The sequence below is a fragment of the Eublepharis macularius genome, chromosome 7, assembly GCF_028583425.1.
Source record: "Eublepharis macularius isolate TG4126 chromosome 7, MPM_Emac_v1.0, whole genome shotgun sequence".
NCBI lineage: Eukaryota > Metazoa > Chordata > Lepidosauria > Squamata > Eublepharidae > Eublepharis > Eublepharis macularius.
The window spans coordinates 130,893,630-130,907,447 of record NC_072796.1 but is presented as its reverse complement, the minus strand read 5'-3'; the positions used below and the strand labels follow the sequence as shown (position 1 = coordinate 130,907,447).

General features: G+C 43.0%; 1 protein-coding gene across 1 annotated transcript in view; it reads left to right on the top strand.

Annotated features, from left to right (window-relative positions):
* The window catches only part of NDRG1 (N-myc downstream regulated 1), a 46,152-nt gene extending 32,732 nt beyond the window's left edge, over positions 1-13,420 (top strand). Inside the window, exons 9-16 of the mRNA XM_054984384.1 lie at positions 351-407; positions 1,197-1,300; positions 1,899-1,955; positions 6,392-6,443; positions 7,973-8,020; positions 9,365-9,400; positions 10,317-10,368; positions 11,691-13,420. Of these exons, the coding sequence (XP_054840359.1) occupies positions 351-407; positions 1,197-1,300; positions 1,899-1,955; positions 6,392-6,443; positions 7,973-8,020; positions 9,365-9,400; positions 10,317-10,368; positions 11,691-11,986 (702 nt within the window). The 3' untranslated portion in view covers positions 11,987-13,420. The remainder of the gene's footprint in view (positions 1-350; positions 408-1,196; positions 1,301-1,898; positions 1,956-6,391; positions 6,444-7,972; positions 8,021-9,364; positions 9,401-10,316; positions 10,369-11,690) is intronic.
* The last annotated feature ends 398 nt before the right edge of the window (positions 13,421-13,818 follow it).

Genomic DNA, 13,818 nt, shown 5'->3' with positions numbered 1-13,818 from the left:
GAAACAGAACCCCTCCAGTGACGATTTTGTTGTTTTTGTCTCTGAGAGCACCCACACAGCAGTTTGGGGCAATTCGGACCAGTGGATGTTAACCTGTATTGAAATCAATAGCTTGTACTTTCTCTGCAGTCTTTTGACCACAGAGTTATTAAAATGATCCATTGACTTCATGGCAATATAGAAACTGTGATGATCACAGCCATTTAGGGATTTATAACCGATGAGCTTTTGGCCTATTCAGTGCATATAAAAATCTTTTTAGCATGACATGATTAATGTGACTTGACTGTGGTCTAGTACAGTGTGAGAAGACAGAAGTGTATTAACAGTCTTTTTTTTTTACTTTATAGATTTCTGGATGGACTCATGCCCTGCCAGATATGGTCATTTCACATCTTTTTGGCAAGGTAAAAATATTTTTCAGTGAGCTTTTGGACTCTTTCTTTGAATATTGTGTTGCATATAAGCATCCATATAAGATCTATTTTTGTACTTGTGTGATATGTGTAGTATTGCTTGGTGACCAATGGCATTGGTATTGACATGCTATGAAAGGAGTCTTTTTAGCATTCAAACAGATACCACAAGGTTGGTTGTTCCCACATAGGGATGTTTCCCTACACGGAAAGCAGGAAGTCCTCAAAGGGGAGAAGCCACGTGGCATTACACTGGTTCTGAACATGAGTCAAGGCATTCCTGGGCTTTTCCGTGTAAGGCAGAGAAAAAGAAATCTGCTTTGTTTTGGTTTAAAGGGATCTTGGGAGTGGCTGGGTGAGGGGAGATCCATGTGGATACTTCCTCTGTCACCACTGTGTGTAGTGGGCAGAGCTAAACTCCCGTTGAAAATGACATGGGATAGATCACTGATGTGTGCTGTTTGCTTTTTTGGCTATGGGTGCTATAGTGTTACAGCATGACTCAATGGGGGAAAGGGGTGGTCTGGATATTTGAAGGCAAGAAAGATGGGAGAACATGGGGTGGTGGAGCAGCAGGGAGGTTGATGGGTGGAAACACCTGCAGGTGGCACAGGAGTGGGTTTGTGTGGACACCGTTCCTGCCTTGCTTGCAGCCGCCTAGGCCATGACGGGGGCATGTTTTCGCACCCCCATCAGGAAACAGCCCATATTAACAAACCTTTGCACTGAATTCCACCGGAAGCTGTTCTGACACTTGATGCAAACTTTTCTTAAATTTAGGAAGAGATTCATAACAACCACGATTTGATCAGTAATTACCGCCAGCACATCGTCAATGACATGAATCAAAGCAATCTGCACCTCTTTGTCAACTCCTACAACAGGTAATCTACCGGATGTCCAATCATCCCGTTTGCTTGGGCTCTGAAGCAATGTGAGGGGACCCAGCTACAAAGCCTCAGACTGCTTTGGAGGTTTTCTAGATTCCTGTCACCACTGGCTTATTTAAGATTCTAGTTTTTTAATGTTGGATTCAGTGCACGTGCTTTTTAAAAGTCAGAAAGCTGAATGCTTAAACTCGCAATTGGGTTTCAGGTTTCCTGATCGCTACTTGAAATAGTCAAAACCTTGTTTCAGTGCCGTTAAGGAGAATTTAGCAGAATTAGGTGCACAGAGTGAGTGAGCTTGGAATTTAAAATTAGAATAAATGTCAGGGATTTCTATGTGCTTTGGCATTGAGTTTTTGACTCTGGCCACATTTTCAACCTGTTGTAACAATTTTGATGGCTTAGAAAATAAGTCAAAGACAAGCTAATAGCTGACAAGCATCCATGGTCTATAAATAGTCCTTAAATATTGCATGTGGCCCTCAGGTCATAATATTGCCTCTGCTGATTCTAGGCTATCTATTTCCTCTTTAAGGAAAAAATGCACAGCTGGCATAAAAACCCCAAGTTCAATAGTTGTTTCTTCATTTTTCAGCCGAAGAGATCTAGAAATTGAGCGTCCTGTGCCTGGTGCACACGTTGTTACTCTACAGTAAGTATTGGTTGTACTTGGTGTTCCTCTGTGTGTGCAAGAAGGGGGAATTGTTCCTTCCAGGTACTTGAATATTTCAAACGTCTTGTTGCTGCAAGCCTGTTTGGGGTCTACTAAAGTATTGAGTTATGCAAACAAATGTCCATATTTAAAGCTGCAACAGAAATTAAGGGACACTTTTAAGATAACGCTTATTTCAGCATAAGCTTATGCTGGATTTAAACTTGGTTAATCTTATGGGTGACATTTTTTACTTTGTTTTACTTTGCTACAACAGATTATACCCATACATAATGAAGCTTCCCAAGGTGGAATCAAACCACTGGGCCATCAGAGTCAATACTGTCTACCAGGGTTTTTTTTCTGGGAAAAGAGGTGGCGGAACTCTCAAGAGGGAAATGAGGAAGAAACACATGATTTTTTTTGAAATAATATTATTTTCATGCACTGTTGCTGAGTATTTTCAAGAGGTGCCAGAACTCCTTTCCACCACGTTCCCCCTGAAAAAAAGCCCTGCTGTCTACTCACACTGCCAATAACTCTCCAGGGTCATAGGCAGAAGACTTTCACGTCACCTCGTACTTGTTCCTTCTCACTAGAGATGCCAAGGATTAAACCTGGGACCCTTTGTATACCAAGCAGATGCTGTACCACTGAGCCACAACCCCTCTTCAATTATCATGGTTACTCATGAAATAATTAAGGCTGTCTGTGTCCCACATAAGCAAATGTCCATAGTAGGCACCTAATTACATTTCAGAATTGAGATTTGAAGTGTTCAGACTGCTAGGAGCTAATTAGCATGTAGGAAGTATGGTAATGAATAGGAATAATTAAGTCTTAAAGTTCACAGTCAGTTCAGGTGCTTTGCACTTGGAGAAGGATCTTGCACACATGTATTTTACAGAATATATATAGCACCTCTCCAGAGACCTGCTCAAGGCAGATAGAAATGTAGAAACAATATCGACAATAAAATTGAGGGGAAATTAGTATTTAAAACTAACAATAAATGAAGCAAGCTGTCTACTAGAAACATAAAAGCAGCATAAATTAGGATTCATTAGAAAGCGACCTGGATAGTCCAGGTGAGCCTGGAGCAAATCCACATGCCCTCGGAGCATCCCAGCGTTGTGCTAAATGTTTGCTAAACACCTGGAAGTATAGTGTCTTTCTAGCGTGATTCAGAAATCGCGCTGGAAGGACACTATACTTCCAGGTGTTTAGCAAACATTTAGCGCAACGCCGGAACGCTCTGAGGGCATGTGGATTCAGCCCTGATCTCGTCATATCTCAGAAGCTAAGCAGGGTTAGTAATTGGTTAGTAATTGGATGAGAGACCTCCAACAAAGACCAGGGTTGCAGAGACAGGCAATGGCAAACCACCTCTGTTAGTCTCTTGCCATGAAAACTCCACAACGGGTTGCCATAAGTCAACTATGACTTGAGGGCACTCTCCACCACCAAGAAGTGCAACAAGCCATATAAACTAAGAAGGTTGGACTCCTTCAGTTCAAACCTACATATGGAAACGTGTGATTTGGCTGTCTGGCTGTAGTTTCCAGAACTGAAAATTTTGAGCAGGATCTGGAGATCTGCTTGCAGATTTGTCGAGGCAAATTTTTAAAGTTTCCATGTAAAACATCCACATTGCAGTGCCCGCAGAATAACTTCAAGGGTGAACCTGCAAGGGTAAAAAGTGTCAATTTTCCTGTAATGCTGTGGACTTGTGGTTAACGGTTGTAACTGATGACCTTAATAAATTTAAGGGGCATAATGTCCAACTTTGTCATTGATGTAATTAGAGCATCTGCAAATGACTCTTTCTGAAGCCCGCCCTTCTGTTACTGCCGCTACACACACACACTCTGCTCCATCCATAGCTTGTTAAGCTTCAGTTTGAACAGCATATCGGTTTGAACAGCAGATGTCAATAAGATGCACATTAACAGTGACACCAATTTGCTATTTAATCCCATTTATAAAGAAGGCGAAGGTAGGTTGTTAGCCTCTTACCTTTCAATGGTCCAACTAACTGCTTACAGGACTTAACCTCTTATAAAGCACAGATAACTGGCTTATTCTCTTGAGCTGTCCCCATTACTGAGAAGTAGCATCACATGTACTGACTAAAGTTTCAAGAGGCTACAAAGTTGAGCAAAACGTTCACTTTAGCCTTATTTCCTAAGCTATTAATAGGAAAGCAACTAGAAAAGAACACTGAAACTTGAGAAAGCAATATAGAATCCTAGTAGACAATCTCCATTCTTTGGGTGGGAAAAAAGAATGGAGAGGAAACATAATATTGTTTGGGAGAGGAAGCCCCATCGAGGAGCAACATGGCTGTCTTGCTTGCCTGCCGCTTTTTGACATGTGCATCTTTGCCCAGGACATGTGGACTTGAAGTAACAGTCACCATTCTAAGTATCTGACATATCCTCTTTCCCTGCCCATGTCATGCATCTGTTGCGAAATCATCTGTACTGCAAGAAATCCAGACTGGCTGTTGGCTGCTACCAGTGGCAGGGCTCATCTACTAAGAAAGCTTTTTTACCTTAACAGTTGCAGACATGGGCAGGGAAAGAGGATATGCCAAATGCTTATCCCTGAACCAGCAGCAGGGCTCATCTATTGAAGCTCCATATTGGCTTCTGTTCCTAAGTAGAGATGAGCATGAACCAAAAAACGAACCAAAGTTCGTGATGAACCAGGCCGGTTCCTGGTTCCCGAACTGGCGGTTTGTCAGAGCCCATTTCTGATGAACTGCCACAAACTTTAGGCTGGTTCGTTTGGTTCGTTTTTTGGTTCATCACTGCAGACAGCCTGGCGCCGATCACTCAGTTTCCTAGGCAACAGAGGATGGACTTCTTGCAGACCTTCTGCTGGCCTGGAAGTGACGATTTGCTGACCTGGATGTGACGTTTTCATGAATCAAATGAACCGGTTTGCGAACTGGGGCAGGTTCGTGAAAGTTCATGGTTTGTGAAATGTGATGAACCACGAACCGCACAGTTCATTTTTTTTTCTGGTTCATGTCCATTTCTATTCTTGAGAGCTGTGTAGGTGCCTCTTAGTGATAGTGAAGCCACCAATATCAGTCTTGAAATTCTATGGTTTTGCCTGCCTGCTGTCTATTATGTAGGAAGGTGGCTGGTGCTCTGTAGTGGTTAGTGTCCCACTAATATCTGGGAGACCCCAGATGGGATCCCCACTCTGCCACAGAAGCTCAGTGGGTGACCTTGGACCAATCCCACAGGGTAGGTATGAGAATAAAATGGAGAAGAAGAGAAGGATGTAAACACTTTAGGTTCCCATTGGGGAGAAATGAAGGGGTATAAATGAAGTTAAATAAAAGTATAAATAAAAAAGGTATAAGCAGTATTTAAAGCTTAAATTGACTGTGATGTAACCTAGTCACCCTGCCTGCTTCAAAACTCGCCCCTCTGACTAGTCGCCAGCAAAACAGCTCCATCTATGCAATATAATGTCTTGTATCAGAAGCAATGCTGATTTTCCCCTATGAGGGTGCCTGTAAGACAGCTATAGCTTAGGAAGACGGCCCAAAGGTCTCAAAATGCATTATATGGTACATGCTACAAGGGTCAAGCTATAACCATTAAAATATATTCAAAATAAATATTTATTATGCAGTGCATACAATAATAAAATTAAAAACAAAGGGCCTGAATGTCAAGCAACATAGGAAAACTTGAGATAAGCAGTAACATTTTCCAAACACAGCTGATAAAACATGTCAAATGACCAACACAAAACCATACATGTTTCAGCCCAAGGGCTTTCTTCAGTGGTCTATAATACACATTTTTGCAATAAACCCACACATCCAGAAACCAGTATGTATCAATTCTGCCCTGATTTTACTATCTCATATATTGTGTGTCATGATGTAAATTATTACAGCAGGCCACGGGATCCCTTTACATGATAACTGGACTCGCACAAAGCTCTTCATTGGTGTTGTATTCTGGTATTAAGTTTCCAGTATTTCTGGATGTGTGTATCATCGATCTGCAATTGAAATGAAGTGGCCATTTGTCAGTAAGCAGCCAGTTCAGTTTGTGAGAGCCAAGCTACAAGTGATGCCTGACACAGGTTGGACGCTTGTCAGCTTCCCTCGAGTTTTGATGGGAAATGTAGGCGTCCTGGTTTTACAGCTTGGCTCTCCATTACAGCTGCAAGACCAGGATGCCTACATTTCCCATCAAAACTTGAGGGAAGCCGACACGTGTCCAACCTGTGTCAGGCGTCACTTGTAGCTTGGCTCTGAGTGATGCTGCAAGTCTGGTTTTGGGTTGCTCAGCAGGCAGCTGGAAGACTTCAGTGATTGTTCTGACCACTTCCTTAAAAGCATTAAAACCGTAGGAGTTAATTATAGAAGTTATTGCTGTTTTAGTACTTTATTTATTTTCCGTTAGGTGCCCTTCGCTGTTGGTGGTTGGGGACAGTTCTCCTGCGGTTGATGCTGTGGTAAGTGTAGTCAGTTTGATAAACGTTTGCTTCACATTGGCCACTCATAAAAAATTAAGCCGGAATTAAGAAGCAGTTTGCTCTGCTTGCTCTGAATCGTTTGTTCTTACAGAGCCACTTTTGCAGATAGCGAAATGCAGGCTGGGCCATAATGGCTTGTCTACAGCAGATACTCCACTTGTGCTTGCATTTCTGTGGTTAGGCCCTGAGAATCAATAGCTGCACAAAAGAGCAGGATGATTTTTTCTATGACTGGACACCAAAATGTGCATGAGGAGGAGGGGAACACACAGTTCTGTTGCTCTCCAGTCAGCAGTGCCCAACTAATGGATGTCTCTCAGGGACATTTAACACATTGTGTGTTTCTGCAAACCTAATACAAATCATTGCCACTCACTAAAGTATGTGAACTAAAATTATCATGGGATCTTTAATATGAAGAGCTTCCATGCTTTGGTTGCTTTGAGTTTTAGGGATGGGTGTTAAAAGAACAATTTTCAATGACCAAATTAGTAAATGCATCTAGAATGTGGCTGGTCTGGCAGCTTGTTAGTTTCATATGCTTGTATGTTTAATGAATTTGTGTTAAATATTGTATGAATTTTATCCAGTGCTTCCCCCAATAAGATCCTTCTCTCAACACTAAGAAATGGTGATGACTAAGCTAATGGTTAGCTTCAAGGTTGAGAGTGAACCCCTGTCTTTCTAGTCCACTGCACCATGCTAGGCACATCCTGGAGACTTGCATTGGAAAGAAACCTCTGTGTTGGGAGAAAACACATGTGCAAAATGTCCCTAACAGCAATGTGTGCACTCTAACAAATCTGTCCTCCCGGGTGAAGGCTGTGGAGACGATGATGTGGATCCTAACCTCCTTTTACACCTGCAGAAGGCACTTATGCCTGCAGAACTGGGTGGCATTTTTCAGCAATTTTCCCCATCCCTCTTCAGGTTCCTCCCCATGCTCTTCCCAGCATTCCACTGACTATGAGAGCGGAATCAGAGGGACGTGGTTCACAGCCCTTAAAAGTTGAGGAAATTCCTTTTGGGGAGTGTTGCTGCATTCATACAAATTAGGATGCAAGCTTGTCAAAACGCTCTCATTGAAGCAGAGAGAGATGCAGGGCAGCAAGGCTGAAGTTTTGTTCCAAGAAAATTCCAAATTCTGTGGTTCAGGAGTTTAATACGTAGCATTCTGAAATATGCACTGATTCATTGTTTGACGGTGAAGGGCTGACTTGGAGGGTCTTACGCTCTGAGAATCTGAGAGTCTCTCTACACAAGACTTCTTACGTGGGGACGCTTAAGTGACTGACTTTCTGTGTGGTCTTATGTTCAAGTGTCCTCTGTCTCCCTGGCAGGGCATATGTGTCCACAATGGGAGAACAAATGTAAAATCTTCCACTTGAGCATCCCCATGTAAGATGTCTTGTGTAGAGAGACTCTGAGAGAGGTTGCAATTGCAGACAGGCTGCCTGAAGAGCTTTTACTGATGAGCGGAGCTTAACTCTTTCTTTCCCTCCAACCAGGTTGACTGCAATGCAAAATTGGACCCAACGAAGACTACGCTCTTAAAGGTAATAAAACATAAGCCAAAGAACATTTGGCTGTTGTGGAGAATAAAGCCTTTTGTGAAATCAGACAGAGGATTTGGACACAGTGATACAAATGCGCGGTCTTCCCCTTCGGCAGGGGCTATGCTGGGTGGGAAAGCGAAGGCCGTGAAAGCCACATGATGAGAAGCTGCTCCTTATGTCTCCTTCCTGCTTTGCTCTACTGTTGTCCAGTGCTGCTGACCTACATTTTGTACATCCTCTAGAATTCGAGGGATAGTTAGGGGTCAAAAGATAATGCTGCCATGGCTACATTTAGAAACTCATTCCATAATGCATGTTAATCCTGGCAGGGGTTAGTATCAGGAGGTCATATGACTAAGTGCAACAGTTCATCTCTTTCCCACCCCCACCCCCACCCCAAGATAATGAGAAGATGCATCTGCATTAAGTCTATGAAGGCAGGAATCTTAACGTCTCCTTTTGGTGACATTCTGCTACTTGACAGTTTGCTCATGGCAAGCTAAGTGTTTGCAGAGTTCTCTTCTGGCTCACAGCAGCAATAGTAATAGCTGGCTCTGGAGCGGAAGCGGGAGTTACCTACTAGTCTAGTTCCAATCTTTGAGAAAGATCTCTCCTAATAAAGGGAAAGGAGATGATTTAATTGAGCAGTCCAAACTAGAAGATAGTCCACATGGCTGCCTTTACAAGGGCCAAGAATGCTCAGCTTGCATCTCCTAACCACAGGCTCATTGGACTAATCGAGCCTTTTGACTTCTGTTCATAAGCAGCAAGAATCTTGCAGTATCTGAAATACCAACAGATTTATTGTGGTGTTAAGTTTTTTGTGGACTATAGGCCACTTGATCAAATGTTTCAGTTGACTGTACACTTCATGTATCTGGTGAAGTAGAAGCTAGTCTATGAAAGTCGATTCCGCAATTCACTATTTTTTTAAAATACCAGAAGAGTTCTTCTTGTATTTGCTCATGGTTGTTACCCGTATACCTATTATGGCTTTCGGTAGCATTCAGCAAAGATTTTGTATGCTGCTGTACAACATGATAAATTCACCATAAGTAGGAACATTATTTCAATTTAGATTAACATGTTTAGATTAACGGGTTTTTATTCCCGCATAAGTTTTAGCAGACTAGATACCACTTCCTTAGATTCATGTAGTGCGACTCTCTTGCTTTGTGTGCAGTCATTGTCAGACATCACAGCACAAGGCTATGAGTAGTGTAATTGCAGGAGTTCCGTTCTCTTGTCAGTGTGCCTTGACAGTAAACTTTAGATGAGCGTAACAAAATTTGGAGCCTTTAACGAATGCACAAACCCCATTTTTGCTGTTTTTTCTCTTTGCAGATGGCTGACTGTGGTGGCCTTCCTCAAGTTTCTCAGGTAACATTTGGCTGAAGCCATTGTGGGCACCTGGTATAGCTTTATCTACCTGTGTTAAATAATGGATTCACTCCCATCTATTAATAAAACCTTGTGATGCTGGGTTGAATCCAAGTACAGTAGCTTTACCATAAAAGATTGCATTGAAGCACCTGCAAGATGCAACCTCTGTTGGCACCTTCTACTAAATTCTCAGAACTGAAATACTAAGGTAGTAGCTCCTGCTAAACGATGGTCTTAGATGCAGTACAATCTCCTCCGTGGAGGGGCATGCAGCACACATTGCATTTCCTAATCTAAGGCAGCTTGCTTGTGCTTTTTTTTTTTTTTGAAAACTCAGTTTGAAAGGCCCAATTAATATCTTCCAGTTTCAAGACATAAGAACAGCAAGATTTGCATCCAGTAGCAACTTAAAGACCAACAAGATTTGTAGCATATACCAGGGTATATGCTATTTATAGTCTAAGCCTTCGTCAGGTGCTGCTAATGCCCAGCTTCCCTGGCCACCCTTCTCTTTCCCTCCTAGTGATGGAGGGGAAGGGGGGGACAGAGGCAGCAGCCAAAACACTACCAGTGGTCATCAGCACTGGCCTTCCCTGGCTACCTTTGCTTTTCATAGTTTCCCCCCACACACACACACACACACCAAAGCATCTTAATGTTTGCCTGCCGACTCCCAAGATGGTAGCTGGTGGTGCGATATCATGTGGTTTAAAATGTATAGGTTTTTAAACCAGTGCCAGCATTTTTCCTGTTAGGATTTTTTGCAACCCTGGGGGTTCTTCCCTGATTGTAAAAAGATTTCTCTGTACATGGCCCTCATCTGTAGATTTAACAAACCATGTTCAGCATTAAATATAAACATTAAGAATTTTGTGGCCCTGATGATTTTCAAACATTATACTTTGTTTTACAGCCTGCAAAACTTGCAGAAGCTTTCAAGTACTTTATACAGGGAATGGGATACAGTAAGTACATGCTTGATGTAAACTAATAGTAGTAGATTTTGAGTAGTTTGCCATGCAGAATTGTTAGGTTAAGTTGCAAATTCGGCTCTGAATCTAGAATGTGAAACACAAGCCAATAAATTATTTATAAATACACCATTGTTGATACATTAGAGTGCAGGAAGGGAGGGCCTTGAAACAATTTACAGTTTAAAACTATGAGAGGGAGTGAAGTGATTGGAAACTGCTGTTTGGGGTCATAGAAGGTGCTTATCAGATTGTCAGTATTTTATTCCAGTCTTACTATTGAAATCTGGTCTAGGAGGTAAATACCATTACCTTCTAAACCTGAAATTCAGCCCACGCCACTTTTTTGACCTTTCTGGCCCTCTTGCCCCATTGTTTTCATGGCTCCTGTATGTATTCATCACGTGCTGTAGACATTTTTCTTCTTGTATCCTGGGAGTTATTTTTGAGACTTCCTTTTTTCAACTATGCATTTCCTCCACCTGCTTATCAGGTCCTGCTCCTTAATATACTTGCCCCTTTCCTTCAGTCTTTTACAGAGTAATCCTGAGAGAGGGAGCCGAAAGCACTCTGGGAGCTGGCCTGGAGGTTACACCAGCATATCCCAGATTTATGCTGGCATTATCCCAACACACGCGCGGGTACACACAGGCCCTCCGCCAGTGCGCAGCCACTGCAGTGCAGTGGACTGGCTCTGCCATCCACGGCCATCGGGGATAGGTGCAGACAGGCCACCCTAGGACAGCCTTCTGTGTGGCAGAATGGCCTCATGGTTCAGAGATTGCCATGCCTGTCCAGCAGGCCATGCAATGCCGGCACAGTGTCATGGGACTGCAGGCGCCGTGGCTGGGATGGTGGTGTTGGCGGGCAGTGAGGTTTGCGCCTCCCATTGGCTGCACCTTTGCTCTCTGGGTGTGGCACAGCCATTGGGGGATGCTGGCAGGGTTGCCAGGGGAACAGCAGGGTGGGTGCTCTTGCCGGCAGCCTTGCTGGGCTCAGCTGCTGGCACAACACTTCCGTCAAAGTTCTTGGGGAGTGGACTAGCGATGCCACAGTTATGGGGGTGTGCGGCTGCTGCCAGCCAAGCAGGCCTCAGGATTGTGCTGCCCGCTTCCATGTGATTCATGTGTGCACATCTCATGGTCCTTCTAAATATTGCTGAGCTGTTGCTAGCTGTCCTCTTCAACTATACCTTTTGAACTCTGCTTTGGTTTTGATCTTGTGCAGTGATGATCAGTCTACGTAAATTATAATTAAAATAATATTGGTCTCTTGTCATGGCCAGCATCTCTCTAACGCATGCATTTTCCTTGCAGTGCCTTCTGCAAGCATGACCAGACTGATGAGATCCCGAACAGCTTCTGGTTCCAGCGTTGCCTCCTTGGAAGGAGGCCGGAGCAGGTCCCACACTGGTGATGGAGCCAGAAGTAGGTCCCACACTGGTGATGGAGCCAGAAGCAGATCCCATACTGGTGAGGGAGAGAGGAACAGATCCCATACTGGTGATGATGCCCGGAACCGCCCTCACCCAGATGCCCGGATTGAGCTCACTCCTAACTCAGCAAACAACACCGAACAACCGAGCCCCAAGTCAATGGAGGTTTCCTGTTAAATGAAACGTGCTGCAGTTGTAATCGAGACCTGACTGCCGCCCACTGAGCATCGTGATATTTGATATTAAACCTGAAGCATTTTCTGTATCACGGCTCTGTTCCCCTTTCAGAGTTCAATAGGGACCAATAAAACAAACATCTCAGTTGCTCTGTTTCCCTGACAGAGGTTGCTGCTATTCTTTCCTCCAACTAATTGTAGATTTCTTTAAAACTTAGCCAGTGAAAAAGCTAACACACGTGGCTGGGTCTTCAAACCAGATATTATACCTTCTTCCTGAATTTGACGTTGAAAAAAGTTGCCCCATTTGGGCTGAAACTTTGCTCTGGCGTGATGGGAGACTTTTTTTCCTTACAAAATAAGTTACAGCCTCCTGTTGAAGCTGGAATTACTCAAATCTGTACATATTTAAATAATCAAATGATACTGTGCGTTTTGGCCTCTTTGAGTAGTATACAGGGCCAATTTTCCTGTATTAATATAGGGAACGTAATGCAACGTCCGGGCAAACAAAATCTTAAGCCTTTTATTTCTTGTTACCTGACATCTTGTTGCAGTGTTCCCCCTTTTTTAGAGCTTTAAAGCTGCTTGTCCACCTGAAAGCGAGATTCAAAGTTTTGAGAAACATACTGCTGTTCATGTCTGTCTTTCTTGCATCTCAAAGGGCTTTTGGGGGGCAGCGAAGCTCATTGGCATCATGATACCACTTTGGATAATAGAGCTTGGCAGTGAGGAGTAGCAGGTGGGGGAACCCTGCTGGTTGCGTTCTTTGATCTCTCCTGCTTGAAGTTTTTTGGCAGATGTAACAAATACAGGATTATCTAATCAAAGCCAGCAGTAAATAAGCTTAGAAGGTGGAAAACTTGTATAATGGTGGAAGTATGCTGCATTCAGCTGCCGCATTGATCAGGCCTAAAAATTCATTACTGAGATTTACCTGCTGCTAGGCAAAAACCTGTTCCATATTGTTTGAGGTAGGGAGATGCGAGACTACAGTGGAGATAAATTTAATGATTGCAAATGTAGAGAGAGTCACTGATTCTGTAATCTAAAGCTATCCTCCTGATATCTGAAGAACTGTATTTTGGGAAGCAATGGGCAACCCAACAGATTTACAGTCTAGATGGAAGTTCTAGATCCTGCCACTGGCTTTTTATCTTTTGCTACATCACAATTGTTAACATAGCTAATTTCAGGTATCGCTCATGTAAAGCATCCAGCACCTGAATATATTTTGGATAGTTCCAGAGAGGTGAACTCTTGCAATAGGTGAATTGCCTACTTTTGAAACGACAGCTTAGATATTTTTCGTGGTGGTTTGTAAGCAAGCAGGAATGCGGGCTGTAATTGAGAGGTTAAACCTGTCTATTTGGGGAAAGTTTATTAATGAATTATTTGTATTTATTTCAAAAAAAATAAATTTGTAACTTTGCAATGGTCTGTGTCTGTCCTGTCTTATAAGCCTGGTTGTTACCAGTTCTGAGAGATGGAATGTTTCTTTCTGAGAATGGCTTTATCCAACTGCGTTTATCAACCAGGCACAACTTTTTGGAAGTACAATCCGAGGTTGAGAGTGATCTCATTATTTCACAAAGTGAAGAGCTCAGAACATGTGCAAATTGGGCACCTATTCTAAGGCACCAGTAAGACTGCTGCCCTTTCATGAAATGCTGCACTTGGTTCCGTCACGGCCTATGAGAAGCTAGCTGCAGATACTACCTGGCCAGGAGAAAATGTTCCTAAATTGTATTTGCTGCCCTTGATCAAGTCTTTAAAGAAGAAAACAGAGATTCTGAGGGTCTTGAATTCTGTATCCAATACTAATGTTGCCTC